We start from the raw sequence: 25,459 nt of genomic DNA on the forward strand, positions 1-25,459 counted from the left end.
AATATGACTTTTGATTCTTATGAGAAGGGAATGCATGGTTTTTTTAAATTATTTTTTTTAAACAGTGTGTCTGAAATTCAACATACCAGAAAGCAGGCAACCAGACATTAAGGTGTATGACCAGTCAGACACAGAAGTTGACACAGAGGTTTTTGAAGAAATAGTGAAGGAGTCACCTGGAACTTTCAGAATCATGCTGGGCAATGGAGGACTTGGTATTTATTCAGACAATTCACAAATTAGTTTGTTAAGTTTAAAGGCCGGAATGAGAACATTTATTGTCTTAAAAATAACTGTTTCTTGTAATATGTTTCTATGTTTTGTACAAATTTCATAATGAACAGGTGCCTCTCAATCATCATCATCATGCTCGGGTACATCTGATGACACGGTCATACTGAATTTCATGATGTGTGACCCTGTTGAAGAAGAAGCCGCTGCTGAAGGAAGCCAGGCTAAAAGGCCATGCCACATAAACTACGAGGCAAAAGCTGTAAGTGGTGAAAATTGCTGTTAAGTCCAATCTGAATGTTGTTTCACCATGGGAAGTGTTCTTTAGTAAACTTTTTTCTGGATTACATATGGTTTTACAATAACGGAAAGCACATTTTATTCCACCTATAGTTGATTGAAAAAATCCTAACATCAAAGCCTGGTGGGGAACGCATTATGCAAGAGTATGGAAAAACCAAATCTCTGACTGATACCACCAGAAGACAGATGATTAACATACTTGCTGCTGAGATGACAGAAACACATGGGTAAGCATTAAGCATATAGATGGGCTGTAAATAAACATTGTTATTATTTTACAGTTATTAATTATGTAAATTGTGTTGTGCAATGTCAATTGAGTTTGATGTTAACTTTGAATTCATATGATAGGACATCCCCCCCCAAAAGTGTCAGAGTGATGTATGCACAGGGGATAGTAGCTTTGTTTCCCTATCTAGAAGATCCATACTCACAACATGGATATGTAAGTAAATGGGTTATTGCAACTTTATGCACATATTTACTCTTTGAAATATTAAATGTTAGTACTCCTTTATCATTTATTTATAATCACATAGGAACATTACTACGATCCGGAGAGTGGTTCGGGATACCTTGCATGGCGATTGAAGACCATACAAAGAAAAACAGCAGAGGAAAGAGGTGCCTCAGTCAGCAAATCTCCTAAAGGTATGTTTACTGATCAGTGACACGTGATTATAATGGTGACCTGTTGATGAGTTCTTAACATTGTATTTTGTCTTAAGTTGGTGGGCCAGGCCGTGGTCGTCAGCCCTTCACCTATGACAGGGAATCATCTGATGAGGATGTGGAAGCAGCTATTGCTGTTTTGAAACACTCTGCTGATGAAAAGACTGTCCGTGAGAAGATGAAAATGACCTTCATATATCGGCAAGCAATGGTCAACGATGAAGCCAAATCATCAGATGTCTTTTTGGTCTTCTCACGATTTCTGGACACACCAGGACTGGTATGACATCTTAATTCACTGCATCACCAAAATATCCAATGTACCATTAGGTATCACTCATCACTTCTGTCTATATGTGTTACATTGCAGATAGAACAAGATTTCAGACTTCTGTTTGGTGAGGCCACGGCCAACAAATTCTTGGAGAAGTGGCCAACCACTTTCAAAGCAAAAGTAATAAAGGAAAGCCATGGACTTGTACCCACCACAGAACTCTTGGAATTCATGCGCAATGCTGAGTCAGCTGCTGAAGTTGAGAATGGTATGAATGGAACTGTTTTACTTTTTATTGTGGGTTATGTAGGTGTGTAGTGTACATTTTCGTAATGGTGCAAGTTGTCAATTTGAATGCTAGGCTATGGCATATTATTAACCAGGTTTTTATTGACCTATTTGTAGGCTGGGACAGTGACATGTCTGCCATCTTGCTGCTGCTACATTTGCTACCACCATCTGCACAAGGTAGAAAGAGGCCGGGAAAGCTGTCAGCATATCAAGCTGTAGATCAGCTCATCAGATTTCAAAAGGTATGCTTAAAGGATTAGTTCACTTATAAAATAGTTTTTGCTGATTATTTACTAACCCCCATATCATCCAAGAGGTCCATGTCTTTTTTTCTTCAATCGAAAAGAAATGAAGGTTTTTGAGGAAAACATTCCAAGATTTTTCTCCATATAATAGACTTAAATGGTGACCAACGGTTTGACGGTTCAAATGAAGGTTCAAAGTCTCGACATGATCCCAGCAGAGAAATAAGGTTCTTATCTAGCGAAACGATCGGTCGTTTTCAAAATAAAAATAATATACTTTTTAACCACAATTGCATGTGTTCTAGAATCTCAAGATGCGCCACGCATTACGTCATGACATCGGAAAGGTCACACGGGACATAGACGTAAGCAGGTTAAAAAATGTAGGGAAGCGCAAAATTTTCTCCTTTACTTTCAAAATCGTCCGACATCACGCAGTTATCAGCAAAAAAAATTCAAAGTGAACTAATCCTTTAATAGTTAAAATATATCTTCCATCACCTTGTGCACAGTTTGAGGTGATCTGATCTATTGTCAGAAGTTAGTCACCAAAACAATTATGTTGAATGTGTTTTGTTTTAGGTTGGAACCAGTGTGCAGCAGCATCTAGACAACATCACCCAAAGCAGTCAGCCCTACCTTCTCGCCCAGGGATCCACACAGAGCACCATTCACTCCTACTTCATTGTGGTTGACAAGCATGCACTTCCATGCAAGGCAAAAGGTTCAGTTGGAGCTTTTGACGAACTCTTTAAAGCCCATTACGTCTTTGGTACGTCATACAGTTCTTCCCTGAGCAGCTTTTTCACTTTTGTGCAAACAACCATCTATAACATCGACATGGGGGAAACAAAGGAGACTCCTAGAGTTGCGGAGTTGCGAGCAAGAATGGTGCGTTAGTTGAGCTAAAACTATGAAGTGTTTTCTTTGCAAAAGTGACCATGGAAGTCCAAACAACCTTGTTAAGCACTTTAAGGAAATTCATGGGCTATGTACAGGCAGGACTCTTTTTCTGAAGTGTGGTCAAGAAGGATGCTCACGTTCTTTTGGTAGTTTTTCTGGGTTAAGAAAGCATCTTAATAAGTGCCATGGAAGCAGTTTAGTTGATTCTGTAGAATATGATCTTTCATATCCTCAAAGTACCGTCAATACAAGTAATGTTTCTCATGTTGAAGAGTCGACTGAATATTTAGAGGCTGAGTCACAGTTATCTTCGCCATACATTGTAAATAGTTGTTCAGCTGTAATTTCTGATCTAAAGGCAGCAGGTGTTAGTCAAAGTACAGTGAATTCTGTAGTGATTTCCATGGAAGAGATCGTTCAAGATATCCATCAGCATGCTAAAGAGACAGTGATAAAGCATGTATTTAGTAATGAAAGAGAAACGGAAATGTGCAAGAAAGTTGAGACGTGTTTTGAGGGGTTAGAAAATCCTTTCACAATTCTAAATTCGGAATACAAGCGATCAAAATTTATGATTGACAAGTGGGAAATAGTAGAACCAGTTGAATGTGTGATTGGTTCAAGATTTGACACAAGACGAAATAAAAAGACTGGAACATATGATCAGGTAGTAGTTCAAGATAAATTCATGTATATTCCAATTTTATCTACACTGCAGTCAATATTTAAAAGTCAGTATGTTGCAGAAATGTTGCAAAGCTCAACTACCAGCGACTCTAGACTGAGAGATATTTGTGATGGATCTTTTTTTAAAAGTCATCCCCTGTTTTCAACTGAGAAGCAGACAATACAGATCCAGATGTTCTATGATGACTTTGAGGTCGCCAACCCTCTGGGTCCTAAGCGAGGTATTCATAAATTGGGTGGAGTATATTTTACTTTAAGAAACTTCTCTCCAAAATGGAATTCTTTTTTGGCTAACATACACCTGTGCGCCTTATTTCATACTCAAGATGTTAAACGGTATGGTTTTAGTGAAATTTTTGCTCCCATTGTTCGAGACATTAAAGTGTTAGAGAGTGATGGTATTGAGATTCCATTATACAATGGTTATGTTCGTGGCACTGTAGTACAGGTCACTGGTGATAATTTGGGTTTGCATAGTTTGTTTGGTCTGGTGGAGTCTTTCAGTGCAAGGTACTGTTGCAGGTTCTGTTTAGCGGAAAAGGAGGACTTTCAGACAGAATTCTCTGAAGAATCTTCTAAAATTGTTTTGCGCACCAAAGATATGCACACTGCTCACTGTCAAGAAATGGCCTGTAATCCATCCCTTCCATATGTTTTTGGTGTGAAAAAGTCATGCATATTAAATTCATTGGAGTATTTTCACACAACAGAGAACTTCTCAGTTGATGTGATGCATGATGTGTTAGAAGGGGTGGGCCAGTACGAATTGAAGTTATTATTTCTGTATTTGAAGGAAAAACATGTTACATCAGCAGAAATACATTCAAGAGTACAATGTTTTGATTATGGTTTCATGGAGAGAAACAACAGGCCTGTAGCTGTTAATTTAGGTGAAGGATCTAATGATCTGGGACTGAATGCAATTCAGTCCTGGTGCTTACTTAGGAATGTTCCTCTTATCTTTGGAGACTTGGTAACTTCTACTGACCAACACTGGGGCCTGCTTCTTTTACTACTTAAAATAATAAGCATTATTTTCGCGCCCATGTTATCTCAAGGTTTATGTGTATATTTAAAACATTTAATTGTGGATCATCACACACTGTTTAAGAAGTTGTATCCTCAGAAAAACCTTTTACCAAAGCACCATTTTCTTATTCACTATCCCCGCTGCATCCAGAAAATTGGACCTGTCCTTCATAGTTGGTGTATGAGGTATGAAGGCAAGCATAATTTTTTCAAAAAACAGCTTAAATCGTTTAAAAATATTACCAAAACGCTGGCAAAAAAGCACCAGAATCATATGGCATATAGTTGGCAAAGTTCAACAACTTTTAGAAGGTTAGACATTGGTCCAGGAAAAATGGTGTCTTTAAATATGGTAAAAGGGGGTTCTGGAATTGCTATGGCAATGCAAGTGCCCAGTAGCACTCAGGTTATGAAGGTTAATTGGGCTAAACATAATGGGTTTGTTTATCGCCCATACTTGGTTATCTGTGGCAAAGTTGAATCTGAAGTGCCCGTGTTTTATCAGATTGAGTCAGTTCTGATAATGTGTGAAAAACTGTTGCTACTCACAGTACCTTTAGTTACAGTAACTTTTCAAGAACATTTCCATGCATATGAGGTGATCAGATCAAAGCAGGATTTTGTTTTTTTTCATGTCGACAACCTGCATTACCCTAGGCCTTTTGACATACAAATGTCATATGGAGGGAATGACACAACTCTCTTTGTCGTGCCTTATTGCTTTCTCTGGTAAACATTTTTATGATGTTATACATGTTTTTGTCAGAGACAAGGCAATGGGTTTGCAATGTAAATTCACTGACATGAACTGAAATGCTTTTTTATTTTATTTTTTTTACAATAAATGGTGAGTGCTGTGATCTAGTGTTATTGTGCTTGTTTTCATTTGATAGTAGTTGATAGTTCTATCATTCAGTAACACTGCATCTTATGATTTATATATTTTTAAAAACACTGTAGAGAAATGAAAAGTGAATATTACACTTAAAGTGTCTTTTTTTTAAAAGTAAAATTGTAGTTAAATGAACTATACAGTGTAATCATATTACTCTTAACAGTGTGATTAGACTACAGTGTTAAATAGTTTTACACATTTCATTGTTATTTTTTACACAATATTGAGTAGAATTAACTCTAAAAACTTGACACTGACCAAAGAGTAAATTTTACACTGATTTCGAGTGGGACCAAATGTTATCTGAAACAGAGTCAAATTCAACTCTATAGGAGTGAAATTAACACTCCTGTTTTTACTGTGCACCTTTTATCAAAGATGAAGCTTTGGTTAAAGAATTGTCACGTTTCGGAAAGTTAGTTGCTCCTGTGAAAAAGATCGCGGTCGGGAGTAAATCGGAATTGATCAAACATGTGGTGTCTTTTAGGAGGTTCACTTATATGATTTTGAGTGAGAACAGAACAGAACTGAACTGAATTTAAATCTGAAATTCAGAGTTGATGATTTTGACTATACTGTCTATGTATCCACTGACATAATGAAGTGTTTCGGATGTGGAAAAACTGGGCATTTAGCTCGTGATTGTCCCGAAAATGGGGGTACACGCGCAAGGCAAGACACGGTAGATAAGAGGGTGGTGCAAGACATGGAAAGCGTTGCTGGAACATCTGTGCCAGTACCTGTGAATTCAGCACGGAGTGTCAAGGGCACAACTAACAAAGTGCCCTGTGAACAAACAGTTGAAACTGTTCAAACCATGATTGAAATCATGGAAGACAATGTATTGACTAATAAAGATCAAACAGAGTCGAATGTGAGCTTGCTTAAAGAAGCTACTGTGTTAGAAGAATTGATGGACACACAGACCAGTTCAATGACCTGTTTGCCTGAGTCTTTATCAGACAATGTTAATTTGTGTGAAGTGGACATGGATCAAGCTGTCTTCAAAACTCCTCTAAAAAGGAAAAAGAAAAGCAGAGAAGAATCAAAACAAGCAAGAAAAGAACAGAAGGATGGTACAGAAAGTGAAAGTGAAGTGTCTGATTCTAGTGCTTCAAGTTGTTCACAAAGTGAATGGACATGTAATGATTACAGTGCTGAAGAAATTAGGAAGTTTTTAAAAGTGACAAAAAATCAGAGAGGAGTACAGGTTGCTGATTTTTTCCCAGACCTGAAACGGTTTGCTGAAAGCACTAAGAATCTAATGAGCGAAGGGTGCTTTCTGGATAAAGAAGTATATCGACTGAAAAAATTTGTTTCAAAAATCCAAAATCAGCTGAATAATAATGATGACAAAGTGGCATAACTCTTTTATCTTGAGTGGCTGTGTGTTTCTGTATGGCTTATTTTTTTTTGTTTCCTTTTTTTCTTTACACATGGCAGATATCCGTATAGCATCTTTAAATGTGAACGGAGCCAGAGATGATGTAAAGAGAATGCAAGTGTATGAGACAGAAACAACTTGATGTTCTTTTTTTACAAGAAACACACAGTGATGATATAAATGTTACAGATTGGATAAAAGAATGGAATGGTCATATATTTCTAAGTCATAAAACTTCACGTAGTGGAGGAGTTGCCATCTTGTTTGCAAAGAATTTTACTCCATGCTCTTTTAAGATGGAGGAAATAGTGAAGGGTAGACTTCTGAAAATTCAAGCCCTTTTTTAAAAATATGTTCTGGTTTTTATTTGTGTATATGCCCCCACTTTACCAATAGAGAGAGTGGCTTTTTTAGATATTTTATGCTCAACTCTAGATAAATGCAGTGGTGAAGATTATTTATTTCTTGGTGGAGATTTTAATTGTGTTGAGCAAAATATTGATCGCAACCATATTGAACCACATATGCCTTCTCGCAAGCGGCTTTGCGAAATAATTGAAAGAAATGACCTATGTGATGTTTGGAGAAGTCTAAATGGAAATGTAAGGCAATATACATGGGCTCATGCCCATGAAAACCTTTTGTCTTTAGCAAGACTAGATAGATTTTACAGTTTTAATCACCATCAAAGTGTTTTTAAGAGTTGTGTAATAAATCCAGTTGGTTTTTCAGACCACAGTTTAGTTATTTGCAGTGTTCCCCTTCGAGGGAACTCGCACTGCGTCGTCGTCGACGACACTTTGGGGAATGCCCCAGCATAGCGCGTCTGAAGCATGAATGAAATCCTGTCTGATCCTGATTGGTGCTGCGTCATGACGTAGTAGATGACGGCATAACCGGAAGATACAAGGGGACGCCCGAACACACACACATTAGCTTTTTTGCTCTTCAGCTGAAAGCGCTCTGTGTATTGTCAGTCTTATTTGGTGTTGTCTGTCTCTGTGAAAGTTTACAAGCACTGTTATGGAACCACGCGAGCAATTTAAAATGTGTGTGCATCCGTGTCCGCGTTATATTTCGGGCACGGACACACACCAGCTGTGTGTGCTTTTCCTTGGTGTGCAGCACGCTAGAGCGGCTCTCGAGGGAGCCGCTTGTAGCGAGTGTGATAAGCTGCCGCTCAGGGTTTTGCGCTCGCGGCTGGCCGTGTTTGATGAGCACGGCCAAGCTCGCGAGCCCCGCGGTTCTGGGCCCGCCGTTGTCGAGGCAACGCGGCGCCGCAGATCGTGGGGCTCACAGATGGATCTCTCAACGGGACACGGGACTGCTGCGGCATCTTCCCGGTCCTCGTCTGAGGATTCAGATGTTCTCCCGCCTCGTGTGGAAGCCCGCGAAGCGGTTTCTTCCCGCGAGGAAGGGGATCAGATGCTTCAGCTATCAGGCTCTGAGGAGTCTGATGCTGTAAGCATTGATGTGGGTGATGTGGGTGATGTGGGGCCCGATCAATCATTTCACGCACCCGCCCAAGAGGAGTTGGTGGAGGTTTTGACCCGCGCTGTGGCCAAGTTAAAAATTGATTGGGCACAAGAAGAACCGGAAATCCAGCCACCAAGTAAGCTGGATGAAAGGTTCTTCAGGCGCAGATCTCAAACTCCACGCCGGGGCCTTCCGTTTTTCCCCGACTTGCATAATGAGTTGTGCAAGTCATGGGAAAAACCATACTCAGCCAGGCTCTCCAACCCCCCAGTGCTCGATTTTTCTAACGTGCTGGGGGCGGCTGAGCGTGGTTATGGGAAAATACCTCGGGTGGAGGAAGCTCTCGCGAGTTATCTTTCCCCCGAGGCTGCATCGTCCCTTAAAGCCCCGGTGCTGCCCACTAAGCCATGCCGTTGACACATCCACTCTGGTGGGCAGGGCCTATATGGCGGCTGGGCGGGCTGGTAGCTGCCTGCACACTATGGCGGTGTTGCAGGCCTACCAGGCTGACCTCCTCAAGGAGCTTGATGAGGGCGAGGGTCCCTCTCCGAGTGACATCTTGGAGCTTAGGAAGGCTACCGACTTGTCTCTCCGCATCACCAAGGAGACGGCCCGTGCCATCGGTCGCTCCATGGCTGGTATGGTGTGTGTGGAGAGGCATTTATGGCTGAATTTATCGGGGATGAAGGAGAGAGAGAAACAAAAGTTTTCTCCTAGACTCCCCGATGTCACCTGCTGGCCTCTTCGGCGGCGCGGTTAGTACCGTCGTCGAGAGGTTTCAGGAGGTGAAAAAGCAGTCGGCGGCCTTCCAACAGTACCTCCCTCGCCGCTCTGGCTCCTCGGGGAAGGCTGCCTCAATGGGGCAGCCTCAGCCATCTACCAGCTCCTCGCTCCGATATGTGCAAAGATAGAGTGTCGCCTCCCGCGCCCCTCCTGAGGGAGCCTGGCAAAGGAGGCGCCGTTCTCGTGGCAAGCCTTCTGAGCCTAAGGTCGATCTGAGGACCGTCCTTCAGGCGAAGAAGGCTTCCTCCAAGCGGTCCTAATTGTGGCCGGACCGCTGAGAGCTGTCCCCCCCGGAGCGGGGCGATCGAGGTCGCCTTCCCCCCGGAGCTCTCGGGGAATCAGTGCTGTGTTCCCACCGTCCAGCACGCTTCGGGCCACACTGATTTCCCGCGTACGCACGTCGCTCCAGCCGCCTCTAAGAAGATCTACGGCGGGGCGGCGAGTGCGTCCGCACACCAAAAATCGTTCTCGACCGCTTCCTGCCGGCCAGCCGCTTCAGGAAGTCGGGAACGAGTCTCGGTTGACACCCGAGGCCAGCCTCGAGAGGCTGGTTCCCTTAGTAGATTATCTCGGCGCATGGTCATGCCTTCCGAATATATCTCCGTGGGCCCTGCGTACTGTAGAGCTGGGTTACAGACTACAGTTCAGCTCCCCTCCACCAAAGTTCAATGGGGTGGTCTGGAGTGTGGTCGGCCCAGAGCAGGTTCGGGTTATGGAACAGGAAGTTCAATCCCTGTTGGTCAAGGAGGCCATAGAACGTGTTCCTCTGCCAGACAGGGAGTCCGGGTTCTACAGCCGGTACTTCATAGTTCCCAAGAAGGATGGGGGGTTGCGTCCCATAATAGATCTCAGGCACTTGAATCGTTCTCTGAGGAGGTACAGGTTCAAGATGCTCACCATTCCAGCAATCGTGAGTCAGATCCAGTTCGAGGACTGGTTCGTCACGATAGATCTGAAGGACGCATACTTCCATATATCCATCCTTCCATGTCACAGGAAGTTCCTGAGGTTCGCTTTCGGGGGCGAAGCGTACCAATATCGGGTTCTTCCCTTTGGCCTAGCTCTCTCCCCTCGTACCTTCACCAAGTGCATGGATGCAGCGCTGGCTCCGTTGAGACTCCAGGGCATCCGTGTACTCAATTACATCGACGACTGGCTAATATTGGCCAGGTCGTGCGAGATGGCAGTTCGGCATCGAGATGTCGTTCTGGCCCATATCAGGTGCTTGGGGCTGAGACTCAACACAAAGAAGAGTGAGTTGACGCCCTCCCAGAAGACTACGTTCCTGGGAGTTGTATGGGACTCCACGACGATGCGGGCACAAATGTCTGGCGATGGTCTCCAGGGTGAAGCTAGGCCACAACCTCACTGTGAAGCAGTTTCAGAGATTGCTGGGACTCATGGCAGCAGCGTCCAGCGTCATACCATCTGGCCTGCTACACATGAGATCCCTACAGTGGTGGTTGAGAGCCAAGGTGTTTTCCCCGAGGGGAAATCCGTTCCGTATGATCAGAGTAACGCGCAGATATCTTCGTTCTCTCGTCATATGGAGGAAACCTTGGTTCCTGTCCCAGGGACCGGTGCTGGGGGCATCATGTTGCCGGAAAACCGTTTCAACAGATGCTTCCCTCACCGGTTGGGGCGCGGTCATGGACGGTCGCTTTGCGAGAGGTCTGTGGGAGACACAGCATTCTTCCTGGCACATCAACTGCCTGGAAATGTTGGCGGTCTACAAAGCCCTGAGGGGTTTTCTTCCGGACCTCCGCGGCCACCATGTCCTGATACGCTCCGACAACACCTCTGTAGTCGCGTATCTAAATCATCAGGGGGGTCTGAGGTCGCGCCCTCTGTGCAGACTGGCACACCAGATCCTCCTGTGGTCCCAGGGGAAACTGTCGTCTATCAGAGCGATGTATGTCCCAGGGGACCAAAACCTGGGAGCAGACGTCCTGTCGAGGCAGGGGCTTAGGCCCGGGGAGTGGTGTCTCCACCCCGAGGTGGTGGAGGCCATGTGCGTGAGATTTGGCCCAGTGGAAGTGGATCTGTTCGCGTCTCAAGAGACGTCCCACTGTCCACTGTGGTTCTCTCTCAGGTATCCAGCCCCTCTGGGGCTGGATGCCATGACAGAGACGTGGCCGAGGCTGCGTCTGTACGCATTTCCCCCGATCACTCTGCTCCCGGGAGTCTTGGAGCGGGTCCGCCAGGAAGGGGTCAGCCTACTTCTAGTGGCACCCCGCTGGCCGACCCGGGTATGGTTCTCGGACATTGTAGCACTGCTGGACGGCCTCCCGTGGCAGGTCCCTCTGAGGAGGGATCTGCTGTCACAGGCAGGGAGCACAATATTTTACCCCCGACCAGAGCTGTGGAACCTCTGGGTCTGGCCCCTGAGGGGGATCAGTACCTAGAGGCTGGCCTGTCAGCAGGTGTTGTCGAGACCCTACTCAGCTCCAGGGCTCCTTCCACCAGGAGACTGTACAGCCTGAAGTGGAATGTGTTTTCCACTTGGTGTAGAGAGCGTGAGGTGGACCCAGTTAACTGCCCAGTGGCTTCAGTGCTGGAGTTCCTCCAAGATCGTTTCTCCGCCGGTCTTACCCCGTCCACACTTAAGGTGTACGTGGCTGCCATAGCGGCTTTCCACTCGCCTTTAGGTGATGGGCCCCTGGGAAGGCACGATCTGGTTGTACGTTTCCTCCGTGGGGTTCGGAGGATGAGGCCTGCGGCTCGCTCCAGAGTCCCAACCTGGGACCTGGCGGTGGTACTTGAAGGGTTGGCTGAGGCCCCCTTTGAGCCACTGGAGTCGGCTGAGCCAAAGAACCTGACTCTTAAGGTGGCCTTTCTCCTCGCTATCACCTCTCTGAGGAGAGTGGGGGATCTCCAGGCCTTGGCTATAATGCCAACTTGCCTGGAGTTTGCCCCCGGCGGAGTTAAGGCCATCTTACATCCTAGACCGGGCTATGTGCCCAAGGTGCCCTCCAATGTGGCACGGTCCGTGGTTCTTCAGGCCTTCTGTTCTCCACCTCACGTGACGGCGGAAGAAGGGAGACTTCACCTGCTCTGCCCAGTCAGAGCTCTGAGAGTGTACCTCGAGAGGTCTTCTCAGTAGAGGAAGTCAGACCAGTTGTTGGTGTGTTTTGGTTCACCCAAGAAAGGGCTGCCTGCATCCAAGCAGACAATCAGTGACTGGATTGTCCAGGCTATAGCCACGGCCTATCAGGTGCGCAATTTGCCTTCACCGATGGCCGTGAGGGCGCACTCCACCAGGGGCATGGCCTCCTCGGTGGCCCTCCTTTCTGGAGCCTCGCTTCATGAGATCTGCGAGGCGGCCGGGTGGGCTACTCCGCACACCTTCATACGATTTTACAGTCTGCAACTCCCTGTGACGCCTGGCGCCAGAGTGCTCGCGTCCTAAGTGTGCCTGGTTCCCAGCTTCACACTAGGGCGGGCGTGATTACGGTGTGGCCTAGTGGGCATTACGTTCCCCAAAGTGTCGTCGACGACGACGCAGTGCGAGTTCCCTCGAAGGGGAACGTCTCGGGTTACGACTGTAACCCTTGTTCCCCGAGAAGGGAACGAGACACGGCGTCTCGTCGCCACACCTATCACGGACAGAGCGCTTGCTTCATCGCAAAAGAGCTAATGTGTGTGTGTTCGGGCGTCCCCTTGTATCTTCCGGTTATGCCGACATCTACTACGTCATGACGCAGCACCAATCAGGATCAGACAGGATTTCATTCATGCTTCAGACGCGCTATGCTGGGGCATTCCCCAAAGTGTCGTCGACGATGACGCAGTGTCTCGTTCCCTTCTCGGGGAACAAGCGTTACAGTCGTAACCCGAGACGTTTTCTTCAATTCTGCCTCACCAAGGAGTGCATATTGGCACTTTAACACTGCTCAGATAAATGATGCTTTTTTTAAAGAGACTTTTGCATTTTTGGGGAAAATTTCAAGAATGAAAAGGTTTCTTTTTCTTCTCTGCAGAGTTGGTGGGATTTTGGCAAGACTCAAATCAAGGTTTTTTGTCAACAGTATACTCAAAATATCACAAAGGAGACAGTTAAGTCTATAAGAGTTTTAGAAACTGAAATTTTAAATTTTCAAGATATGGCACAATTAAGTGGAAATCAAGCGTATATCGATTCTCTTTTTTTAAAGAAAACTGCTTTATCTGACCTACAAGAGATGAAGGCACAGGGGGCACTGGTCAGATCGCGTTTTAAAACTGTCGAACAGATGGATGTACCGTCTAAATATTTTTTCGGTTTGGAAAAAAAGAATGGCCAGAAACGTTTTATCCATTCGTTACTTTCTGAGTCTGGATCTTTGTTGTCAGACTCTAAGGAAATAAGAGAAAGAGCAGTTAGTTTTTATGAAAAACTTTATAAATCCGAATATAAAGAAAATAAAGACCTAGAGAAGTTTTTTTTTGGAAAATTACCAAAAATGTTGAAAAAAGCGAATATAGCACTTTCAAAGCCTATTGGCTTGGAAGAATTGTTTAAAGCTCTTCAAGGAATGGAGAACGGTAAAGTTCCTGGGATGGATGGAATCCCGGTTGAGTTTTACAAAAGTTTTTGGTCTGTTATCGGAAAAGATTTATTAGTAGTTCTTAATGACAGTTTAACCAAAGGATTATTGCCCGTAAGTTGTAGAAGAGCGGTGTTGACCCTTTTGCCTAAGAAAGGTAATTTAAGTGATATAAAAAATTGGAGACCCGTGTCCTTATTGTGTTGTGATTATAAACTGTTATCTAAAGTACTAGCTACCCGATTGGGTGAAGTTTTAGATGAAGTCATTCACCCTGACCAGTCGTACTGTGTACCTGGCAGGTCAATTTTTGATAACATTCATTTAATTAGAGACTTGTTTGATGTTTCTAAAATGTTTGGTCTTGATATAGGCTTGATTTTGTTAGATCAAGAAAAAGCCTTTGATCGTATAGAACACGATTATTTGTGGAAGACTCTTCAGGCTTTTGGTTTTAATTCTGAATTTTTAGCTTATGTTAAAGTCTTATATTGTTATATTGAGAGTATTCTGAAGATTAATGGTGGCTTGTGTGCTCCTTTTAAAGTGTGTCGTGGGGTAAGACAAGGTTGTTCACTGTCAGGGTTGTTATACACCCTCGCGATAGAACCACTTTTAAGTGTTTTAAGGAGAGTTCTAGAAGGAGTGCCTTTACAAAATTGTAAGACGACTTTGTGTCTGTCTGCGTATGCAGATGATGTAATAGTAATGATTAATAAACTAAATGATGTTGATTTATTACTAAAGACATTAAAAGATTTTGGTTTAATTTCTTCTGCAATAATTAATTGGAATAAAAGTGAGGCAGTTTTAATGGGAGAGTGGAAAAGTAGAGTGCCACCAAATCTTCCAGGTGGTTTATGTTGGACAAGAGATGGTCTGAGATATTTGGGAGTATATCTAGGAAATGAAATGGTAGCTCAAAAAAACTGGATTGGAACTGTTGAAAAACTTAAGTGCCGACTTGAAAAATGGAAATGGCTTGTACCAAATTTATCATACAGAGGACGTACTTTGGTGATTAACAATTTGGTGGCTTCCTCTTTGTGGCACCGGATGGCTTGCATCGACCCACCGGCTTATTTACTTGGAAAAATCCAGTCTGTTTTATTGGACTTTTTTTGGGACAAGTTACACTGGATACCACACAATATCTTGTATTTAAAAAAAGAAGAAGGGGGTCAAGGACTTATACATGTACAAAGCAGGACTGCAACCTTTCGGCTACAATTCATACAACGCTTGCTTACCAGTTCAGAGAACTTGGCTTGGAAGTCAGTGGCCTGTGCTATTCTTAAATCCGTTGATGAACTCTGTTTAAGTAAACATTTATTTCTGATGGATCCAAAAAGAATCAACATATCGAAGCTTCCTGTTTTTTATAGAAATCTGTTTAAAATATGGGACCTTTTTAAAGTGAAAAGATTACTGGAAGAACCCATGATTTATGGTGCTCGTCTAGATATTTCAGATACACGTGGACTATCAAATGGTGTTTTTATTAAATCAAAGATTGTAACACTGGGGCGTTTAATTCATGTGACTGGTCCCTGTTTTAAAAATGTGGAAAATGTGGCTGCCTCATTAGGTATTAAATCTGTTCGAATTGTTGAGAAATTTCTTCAGAATTTGCAATCTGTATTCACAGTAAAAGAGTTGAACATGCTTGATAATTGTTTTGCTAAAAAACTTGAGCCTAGTGATAATGATGCCTTTCCAAAGTGTTTTTTGTCCCCAAATATAGGGGAATATTCTGGAGTTTTTTTGGAAAATGTATCGGATATGGATTTATATGAAGTTGGGGAAAAAGTTTTTTACAATGCTTGTGTGAAAGCTTTCAACAAAAAAGGTTTACATGAAAGGGTTGATTCACCTTGGCGCACCATTTTTGAAGTTGATAAAGATGTAAAACCAGAGTGGAGGGCACTTTACAAGCCACCATTAACAAAAAGAATTGGAGACTTACAGTGGAGAATTATACATGGTATAATTGCTGTTAATTCTTTTATTTCTATTTTAAATCCAAATGTTAGTGAAGAGTGCCCTTTTTGTTCTCAAAGAGAAACTGTTTTTCATGTGTTCATGTACTGCTCAAGACTTAAGCCTTTATTTGACTTATTGAAGGACATTTTCACTTGTTTTGATGAAAAATTTACTGTACCAGTTTTTATTTTTGGTTTTAAATATACCCGAAGAAGACAATATGAATGTCAATTGATAAACTTTATTGTAGGCAAGGCAAAAATGGCAATATATGTTAGCAGAAAGAAAAAAAATGAACAAGAAGGTGATTACAATGTTGTAATGATGTTTGCAGCTATGGTTAAATCTAGACTGCTAATTGATTTTTATTTTTATAAAGCTACTAACTGTCTAGAAGCGTTTGAAAATGTATGGTGTCATAGAGGGGCATTGTGTTCTGTTATGGAGAATGAAATTCACTTTTCACATTTTCTATAAATATGATGTGATTTATATTTTAATGTTTTTAGATTTTTAAATATTTCTGTAATATATTTTTTTTTTAAATGAATCTCTCTCTCTCTCCTCTCTCTCTCTCTCTATAGCCCCATTCACACAGCACTTTGAACCCGGCAAATTGCCGGCAAATTGCCGGAACGCCTTCTGTGTGAACGCAAACACGACCCGGGTTTAATGCCGGGATCGATGCCGGGTTGGGGACCTAGTAACATTGCCGTGTTCAGACCCGGAACGCGCGCTGTGTGAACAAAAGCCAGGACAAATGCCGTAAGGGGTGTGTCGTAGTGATGATGCACGAGCCTTCGCAATGTGGTAGTTATCGTGCCACTCTGTTACTCTGTTAGAAGAAAGTTTGTGTTCGTCATCGATACAAGAAAGAACGAAAAGATGTCTGCAAACTGGACTGAAGCAGAGACCCGAGAGCTCCTTGCAATCCGCGCCGAAGCTGAGATCGTTCGTTCGCCACCTTATACGTCACATCATAACGTCACGCGTCTATCCGGGACATACCCGGGTTGTGTGTGAACGCGCTCTCTGATTCCGGCAAATCACTGGCAGTGTGAATGAACCATTTTCAAACGAACCCGGGTCAAATCCCGGGTCACTTTATCCGTGTATTTTCCGGAATCTCTGTGTGAAAGGGGCTTATCTCTCTCTCTCTCTCTCTCTCTCTCTCTCTCTCTCTCTCTCTCGCTCTATCTCTCTCTCTCTCTCTCTCTCTCTCTCTCTCTCTCTCTCTCTCTCGCTCTATCTCATGTAATGTGTCATTAAACCTTGCCACACATACACTTTTAAAACTCCATCAAACTTTTTATACATATCAGAAATTCAGTCCATTTAAAGCAGACAGACAGATTTGCCATTCAATTAATTGACATTGCCCATTTAAAACACTATAAGCCACTTAAAGCACAGACACTTAGTCCATTTAAAACAGGCAGCTAGCTAATGCAGAAGTTAGCACGTTTCCCAGTGAACACTACGATTCATAGCCAGGTCTTTATCACTCATTACTGCCTGTCGAGCAGTCCTGCAGTTTTGTTGAAAGCCGACAGCACACATGGTTGGAAACAGTGACACTGAACTGACATTGATTGGTAGTTGATGACCACAAGATCATGCAGGTAAGTGTCTCTGCGGGACACAAGTGGGTGTTACTCAATCATGGGGAATGATGGGCATATCCAACTGCTTTACCTGATTTGATTTATCCATTGGGGGTTTGGTTTAGGGCTGGGCCATCATGATTTTACCAAGTTTGTTGAAAAAGATTGAAAAACATCCATTGTAGTTTGAAAATGGCCACTGATTGATAAACGCCCATTTTGGTTTTGCATGTGCACTTCTTAGTAGTCTAAGGCTATGTTCAGACGAAGTCTGTTTTTTGTGCATATCAGATTGAAATCCGATCAGATTTAGCTAGTGTGAACGGCAGTTCAGTTTCAAGCTACATTAATATGTGGTTTGAAATACTATTCAAATCTCATTTCTGGAAATCCATTTTAGTCTGACTCTGATCGGATTTGCGTGGTTTACACGGCAAGTAAAACGGAAAAGGTGCCGGACGAGCAGAAAAAGATCATTTAGCCAGAGGCTTTTTTTAAACTAGCGGAGACGACAGCACTGAATAAAGCCGCTCAAACCTCCTCCGGTTCTGCCACTGAAAATGCAGTCGTCCAACGCGCCGGATACACATGCTCATGGCTGTGTTGTGCCGGATACACATGCTCATGGCTGTGTTGTGCCGGATACACATGCTCATGGCTGTGTTGTGCCGGATACAAATGCTCATGGCTGTGTTGTGCCGGATACTCATGTTCATGGCTGTGTTGTGCCGGATACAAATGCTCATGGCTGTGTTGTGCCGGATACAAATGCTCATGGCTGTGTTGTGCCGGATACAAATGCTCATGGCTGTGTTGTGCCGGATACAAATGCTCATGGCTGTGTTGTGCCGGATACAAATGCTCATGGCTGTGTTGTGCCGGATACAAATGCTCATGGCTGTGTTGTGCCGGATACAAATGCTCATGGCTGTGTTGCGCCGGATACAAATGCTCATGGCTGTGTTGTGCCGGATACTCATGCTCATGGCTGTGTTGCGCCGGATACTCATGCTCATGGCTGTGTTGCGCCGGATACAAATGCTCATGGCTGTGTTGTGCCGGATACTCATGCTCATGGCTGTGTTGCGCCGGATACAAATGCTCATGGCTGTGTTGTGCCGGATACTCATGCTCATGGCTGTGTTGTGCCGGATACAAATGCTCATGGCTGTGTTGTGCCGGATACAAATGCTCATGGCTGTGTTGCGCCGGATACAAATGCTCATGGCTGTGTTGTGCCGGATACAAATGCTCATGGCTGTGTTGCGCCGGATACAAATGCTCATGGCTGTGTTGCGCCGGATACAAATGCTCATGGCTGTGTTGTGCCGGATACAAATGCTCATGGCTGTGTTGTGCCGGATACAAATGCTCATGGCTGTGTTGCGCCGGATACAAATGCTCATGGCTGTGTTGTGCCGGATACTCATGTTCATGGCTTTGTTGCGCCGGATGCTCATGCACATGGCTGTGTTGCGCCGGATACAAATGCTCATGGCTGTGTTGCGCCGGATACAAATGCTCATGGCTGTGTTGTGCCGGATACAAATGCTCATGGCTGTGTTGCGCCGGATACAAATGCTCATGGCTGTGTTGAGCCGGATACAAATGCTCATGGCTGTGTTGCGCCGGATACAAATGCTCATGGCTGTGTTGCGCCGGATACAAATGCTCATGGCTGTGTTGTGCCGGATACAAATGCTCATGGCTGTGTTGTGCCGGATACACATGCTCATGGCTGTGTTGCGCCGGATACAAATGCTCATGGCTGTGTTGTGCCGGATACACATGCTCATGGCTGTGTTGTGCCGGATACAAATGCTCATGGCTGTGTTGTGCCGGATACAAATGCTCATGGCTGTGTTGCGCCGGATACACATGCTCATGGCTGTGTTGTGCCGGATACAAATGCTCATGGCTGTGTTGCGCCGGATACAAATGCTCATGGCTGTGTTGTGCCGGATACAAATGCTCATGGCTGTGTTGTGCCGGATACACATGCTCATGGCTGTGTTGCGCCGGATACAAATGCTCATGGCTGTGTTGCGCCGGATACTCATGTTCATGGCTTTGTTGCGCCGGATGCTCATGCACATGGCTGTGTTGCGCCGGATACAAATGCTCATGGCTGTGTTGCGCCGGATACAAATGCTCATGGCTGTGTTGTGCCGGATACAAATGCTCATGGCTGTGTTGCGCCGGATACAAATGCTCATGGCTGTGTTGTGCCGGATACTCATGTTCATGGCTTTGTTGCGCCGGATGCTCATGCTCATGGCTGTGTTGTGCCGGATACAAATGCTCATGGCTGTGTTGTGCCGGATACACATGCTCATGGCTGTGTTGCGCCGGATACTCATGCTCATGGCTGTGTTGTGACGGATACAAATGCTCATGGTTGTGTTGTGCCGGATACAAATGCTCATGGCTGTGTTGTGCCGGATACACATGCTCATGGCTGTGTTGTGCCGGATACAAATGCTCATGGCTGTGTTGTGCCGGATACAAATGCTCATGGCTGTGTTGTGCCGGATACACATGCTCATGGCTGTGTTGTGCCGGATACAAATGCTCATGGCTGTGTTGTGCCGGATACTCATGTTCATGGCTTTGTTGTGCCGGATGCTCATGCACATGGCTGTGTTGTGCCGGATACAAATGCTCATGGCTGTGTTGTGCCGGATACACATGCTCATGGCTGTGTTGCGCCGGATACTCATGCTCGTGGCTGTGTTGCGCCGGATACACATGCTCGTGGCTGTGTTGTGACGGATACAAATGCTCATGGTTGTGTTGTGCCGGATACAAATGCTCATGGCTGTGTTGTGCCGGATACACATGCTCATGGCTGTGTTGTGCCGGATACAAATGCTCATGGCTGTGTTGTGACGGATACAAATGCTCATGGTTGTGTTGTGCCGGATACAAATGCTCATGGCTGTGTTGTGCCGGATACACATGCTCATGGCTGTGTTGTGCCGGATACAAATGCTCATGGCTGTGTTGTGCCGGATACAAATGCTCATGGCTGTGTTGTGCCGGATACACATGCTCATGGCTGTGTTGTGCCGGATACAAATGCTCATGGCTGTGTTGTGCCGGATACTCATGTTCATGGCTTTGTTGTGCCGGATGCTCATGCACATGGCTGTGTTGTGCCGGATACAAATGCTCATGGCTGTGTTGTGCCGGATACAAATGCTCATGGCTGTGTTGTGCCGGATACACATGCTCGTGGCTGTGTTGTGCCGGATACACATGCTCATGGCTGTGTTGCGCCGGATACACATGCTCATGGCTGTGTTGCGCCGGATACACATGCTCATGGCTGTGTTGCGCCGGATACACATGCTCATGGCTGTGTTGCGCCGGATACACATGCTCATGGCTGTGTTGCACCGGATACAAATGCTCATGGCTGTGTTGCGCCAGATACAAATGCTCATGGCTGTGTTGCGCCGGATACAAATGCTTATGGCTGTGTTGCGCCGGATACAAATGCTCATGGCTGTGTTGTGCCGGATGCTCATGCACATGGCTGTGTTGTGCCGGATACACATGCTCATGGCTGTGTTGTGCCGGATACAAATGCTCATGGCTGTGTTGTGCCGGATGCTCATGCACATGGCTGTGTTGTGCCGGATACACATGCTCATGGCTGTGTTGTGCCGGATACACATGCTCATGGCTGTGTTGTGCCGGATACACATGCTCATGGCTGTGTTGTGCCGGATACAAATGCTCATGGCTGTGTTGTGCCGGATACTCATGTTCATGGCTTTGTTGTGCCGGATGCTCATGCACATGGCTGTGTTGTGCCGGATACAAATGCTCATGGCTGTGTTGTGCCGGATACAAATGCTCATGGCTGTGTTGTGCCGGATACACATGCTCGTGGCTGTGTTGTGCCGGATACACATGCTCATGGCTGTGTTGCGCCGGATACACATGCTCATGGCTGTGTTGCGCCGGATACACATGCTCATGGCTGTGTTGCGCCGGATACACATGCTCATGGCTGTGTTGCGCCGGATACACATGCTCATGGCTGTGTTGCACCGGATACAAATGCTCATGGCTGTGTTGCGCCAGATACAAATGCTCATGGCTGTGTTGCGCCGGATACAAATGCTTATGGCTGTGTTGCGCCGGATACAAATGCTCATGGCTGTGTTGTGCCGGATGCTCATGCACATGGCTGTGTTGCGCCGGATACTCATGCTCATGGCTGTGTTGTGCCGGATACACATGCTCATGGCTGTGTTGCGCCGGATACTCATGCTCATGGCTGTTTTGCGCCGGATACTCATGCTCATGGCTGTGTTGCGCCGGATACACATGCTCATGGCTGTGTTGCGCCGGATACTCATGCTCATGGCTGTGTTGTGCCGGATACTCATGCTCATGGCTGTGTTGCGCCGGATACTCATGCTCATGGCTGTGTTGTGCCGGATACACATGCTCATGGCTGTGTTGCGCCGGATGCTCATGCACATGGCTGTGTTGCGCCGGATACACATGCTCATGGCTGTGTTGTGCCGGATACACATGCTCATGGCTGTGTTGCGCCGGATACACATGCTCATGGCTGTGTTGTGCCGGATACACATGCTCATGGCTGTGTTGCGCCGGATGCTCATGCACATGGCTGTGTTGCGCCGGATACACATGCTCATGGCTGTTTGCGCCGTGGCTCATGGCTAACCCTAACTCCGTTGCAACGAGGTGGAGAAGAACGAAACTGGATTCTGTAATCTCTCTCTATTATCTGCAGGACCCATGGAGATATATTTGGCAGATTCTTCCACTCTGTCAGAAAATCTGGTAAGGGTACCAGTCTCTCGAGAGACTATTGTAACGGCCACTTCGCTGACCTGAAGCATCCTGGCAGGAAACGACCGAACTGACTGTTTTTGAACCCCCCTCAGAGGGTGCCAGTTTGACACTGTGTCGTGGTGACACTGAGCCATGTGCTCGCTGGAGACCGCTGTGCCCGAGGCACCAAGGGTGGCGTGGTTGGCTGAACGGCCTCCTGAGGGCATAGAGGTGGGGCGGGCACCGTATACTGAGGTGTACACCGCTCCACCCCGGTCGGGGTTGCCCTCAGAGGTCTGACACCAGTGGCATCAGGACCTTGGCCGAAGCCTTTTTCACAGAAAAACAGTCCTCAGATCCATCTTCTGCTTTAAAGGCTTGTGTTCAGAATGCCATTCCGGTCCCCAATCTTTCTGAGGGGGAGCACAGGAAATACAGTCTGCCTGTACAAGGAGTTTGTTTATGGCTAGTGCTGATCCGCCCAGCAGCCCCATTTACAATGTTATGAACTCCAAACCAAACAAAGATTGAGATAGAGAATCTTCAATTCCCTTAACTCGATGCTCAGCACATCTATCTTCTCGGAGGTGGACAGCTGTAGCACCAAATTATACCATTTAATTCCTCAAAATGAAATGTAGTAAAAGATCAACCAGGCAAGTTAACACGGTCTGGATGAAATGCTGAACTTATACATGAATCTAACTAATGAAAGTCAGATAAGCAAATTTAAATGCAGCCCACTTATTTAATTCCTCAGAATCAAACAGCAAAAAATCAACCAGACAAGTTAATTTAGTCTGGATGAAAGGCTGAATATATATTTATATATATATAGCTTATATATAAAAATAGTTTCAACATACAATAAAATAATCATAAATTCATAGCTTGCAATACAATGTGTATCTCTTGAATCACAGCATTTGCATAACCACTGGATTCTTATTGCAGTCTTTTTTTAAATAAACAGCAGCATGGGGAAACTCCCGAGAGTGAACACACGTCGGTAATGTTCATGAATGAACGTAGCCAGTCCACTATTATTATTGCAGACCCGTAATCTACACACTACCTCAGCACACGCGAGATCCGAGATCGAGTAACAGAATCTTTATTGCAGACTCGTAATTTACACACTACCTCAGCACACGTGTGATCCGAGATCGAGTAACAGAATCTTTATTGCAGACTCGTAATCTACACGCTACCTCAGCAAACGTGAGATCCGAGCCAAACAAATCTTTATTGCCTTTCTTCCCTCGAGAAGACAGCCCTCAGGAGCAGAGCTAAACTCTCCATAGTGCAAATGTTACACGTCTGGAATTTATGAATGAACACTGTCAGTCCCCTTTTACCAGAGCTTACCGTGCATTCTCCACTCCCAAACACACAACACATGAATCGCGTGTGTCCCCAATGAAGCGAGGGCAGCGAGGAACACGCGATCCAAAGCTGTTTGCTCCCCATACTCCTGTCTAGATATATATTATATGCTTGTGGTTGTGGACATGCATCGATGCTCAGCACACCTCCTCAGAGATAGACTGATGAAACACCGGCTCTCTAACAGGGCGGAAGAAGCCGTGGCGCGGGCGTCCGATCCCAGAGAGAGAGCGCTGGATCCCCGGGTAAAGGCAGAGAAAAGGCGGCGCCCGTCTCTAACCCCTCCGCGAGATCCATTTGCGAACCCCACAATACCATCTTCTGTGCTGCCTCGGCCACACGGGCCGGCACTGCGAGGAACGCGAGCCTGAACACCCTCCTCAAAGAGTGACAAGCGGGAACGGAGCGAGTACGATAGTAACTCGCAATGCTCGTCAGCACCAAACAAACAACACATACATCGTGTGTATCCCCACCTGTAAAGACAGAGGGCAGGGAGGAACGATCTAAGGTTGTTTGTTCACCATAATATCTATGCTTGAGACTGAAATACTGACAGACAACAAGAAATAAGACAGACAGTGTAACACAGAGCGCTCGCTGAGGCACAAAAGCTAGCGCAGTTCTGAACCGGATGTCCTGTATCCTGGTCGTCACGTCACCCGCCCGTGACGTCCACTCTCTTGACACCAGTGCTTCTGACGCACTCACGCAGGAGCGTTCCCAAAGCGTCGTCGACGCATCGCGAGTTCCCACGAAAGGGAACAACATCATCAGCTGGATCTCATGGCATGGGTTTTGTTTTATGGGAAGAAAAACAAAAAAATTATATGGGTGATCTTTCTCAATACTCCACTTTCGTAGCATGTTTGTGGCTTCCAAGTCTCAGCAATATAAGCACGCATCATCCGGTTGGTGAAGCTCGCTCTCATCGGCTAAACTCGTCACTTTAATAGGAAATGGACTGAGATGGCCGTAGTTCAGTGGTGTTTATTCCTCTTCGTATTCCTCGAAAGAGTTTCACTACACACCTGCCTGGAAGTTTGACCTTTGACCTAATGACCTTGATCAGCTGCTTCAGGTGTGTTTTATTAGGGCTGGGATAAACTGGACATCCCAGCCATAGTGCTTTCATTGGATATTGAGTTAATAGATTTTTAGAAAAATAGATTAAATAAACTGATTTTAATGATACAAAAATCATAGTTCGTATGTTTTGTGTTAAGCGATTTTTAAAGAAAGTGAATCATTCTGTGTTTAACATATTAATATTCTTGAATGTGACTGTGTGACAACTGAATTGACTTGATCTTAAGTAACATCATTCTTTCTTTTTTCAGATTTCAGGGAAGCCAAAGAAAAGATGCGGTCGTCTGATGGAAAACCTGAACCGTTGGACCACCTGTAGTTATAATGCTTTCTGAAACTAGTTTCATTTTTAAAGATTGTAATACTTTTGTCCCACTTTTTTTTAAAGATTGATCTTTTATATTTTTTCGTCGTTTATTGTGTTAAACTGTTAAATAGAATAAAAATCGACTCAACTGCTGGAAAGGTGTCATTTATATTTGAAAAGGTTTTCCCCACACTTTGAATTGGTCAGGAATTGTTGGCATAACAGGGAAGTGTAGTGGTTAGTCTAAGGGTTTAGTCTAGTTAGTAAAGTCTTGTTTGACTAACAGGTTAGTTGGTTGTGGTATTATTTCTGCTACATCAAGTTAATTATATTAACTGATCCAAATATGTATAATTAATTATAACAAGTTATAATTAATTATTCATAATTCCCTTGAGTTAATTTAATAATAATAATAATAATAATTTGCAACAGTTGCATTTTCAGTGTTTCAACAAAATGTATTTTAAATCTATATCACATTGTAACATTTTTCAAACAATAATACCAACGATTACTTTTGTTAATTTCAATGTTGATTCAACAGCAGTGCTTTTATAATCCATCATAGTGTAA

General features: G+C 44.8%; 1 protein-coding gene and 1 long non-coding RNA gene across 2 annotated transcripts in view; both read left to right on the plus strand.

Moving 5' to 3' along the window:
• The window catches only part of LOC306991283, a 918-nt gene extending 526 nt beyond the window's left edge, over positions 1-392 (plus strand). Inside the window, exons 2-3 of the long non-coding RNA XR_013796070.1 lie at positions 66-215; positions 345-392. This is a non-coding gene — a long non-coding RNA (uncharacterized lncRNA). The remainder of the gene's footprint in view (positions 1-65; positions 216-344) is intronic.
• Positions 393-409: 17 nt separating this feature from the next.
• Positions 410-2,969, plus strand: LOC306988172 (uncharacterized protein; the record flags this gene model as incomplete). Its single annotated transcript, XM_079592979.1, has 8 exons — positions 410-493; positions 625-761; positions 886-979; positions 1,074-1,185; positions 1,263-1,486; positions 1,577-1,748; positions 1,886-2,013; positions 2,599-2,969. 8 exons carry the CDS (start codon positions 410-412, stop codon positions 2,914-2,916), a joined length of 1,269 nt encoding a protein of 422 aa, XP_079449105.1. The 3' UTR covers positions 2,917-2,969.
• Between the last annotated feature and the right edge of the window lie 22,490 nt (positions 2,970-25,459).

Source organism: Phoxinus phoxinus (assembly GCF_949152265.1).
Source record: "Phoxinus phoxinus genome assembly, chromosome: 2".
Lineage (NCBI taxonomy): Eukaryota > Metazoa > Chordata > Actinopteri > Cypriniformes > Leuciscidae > Phoxinus > Phoxinus phoxinus.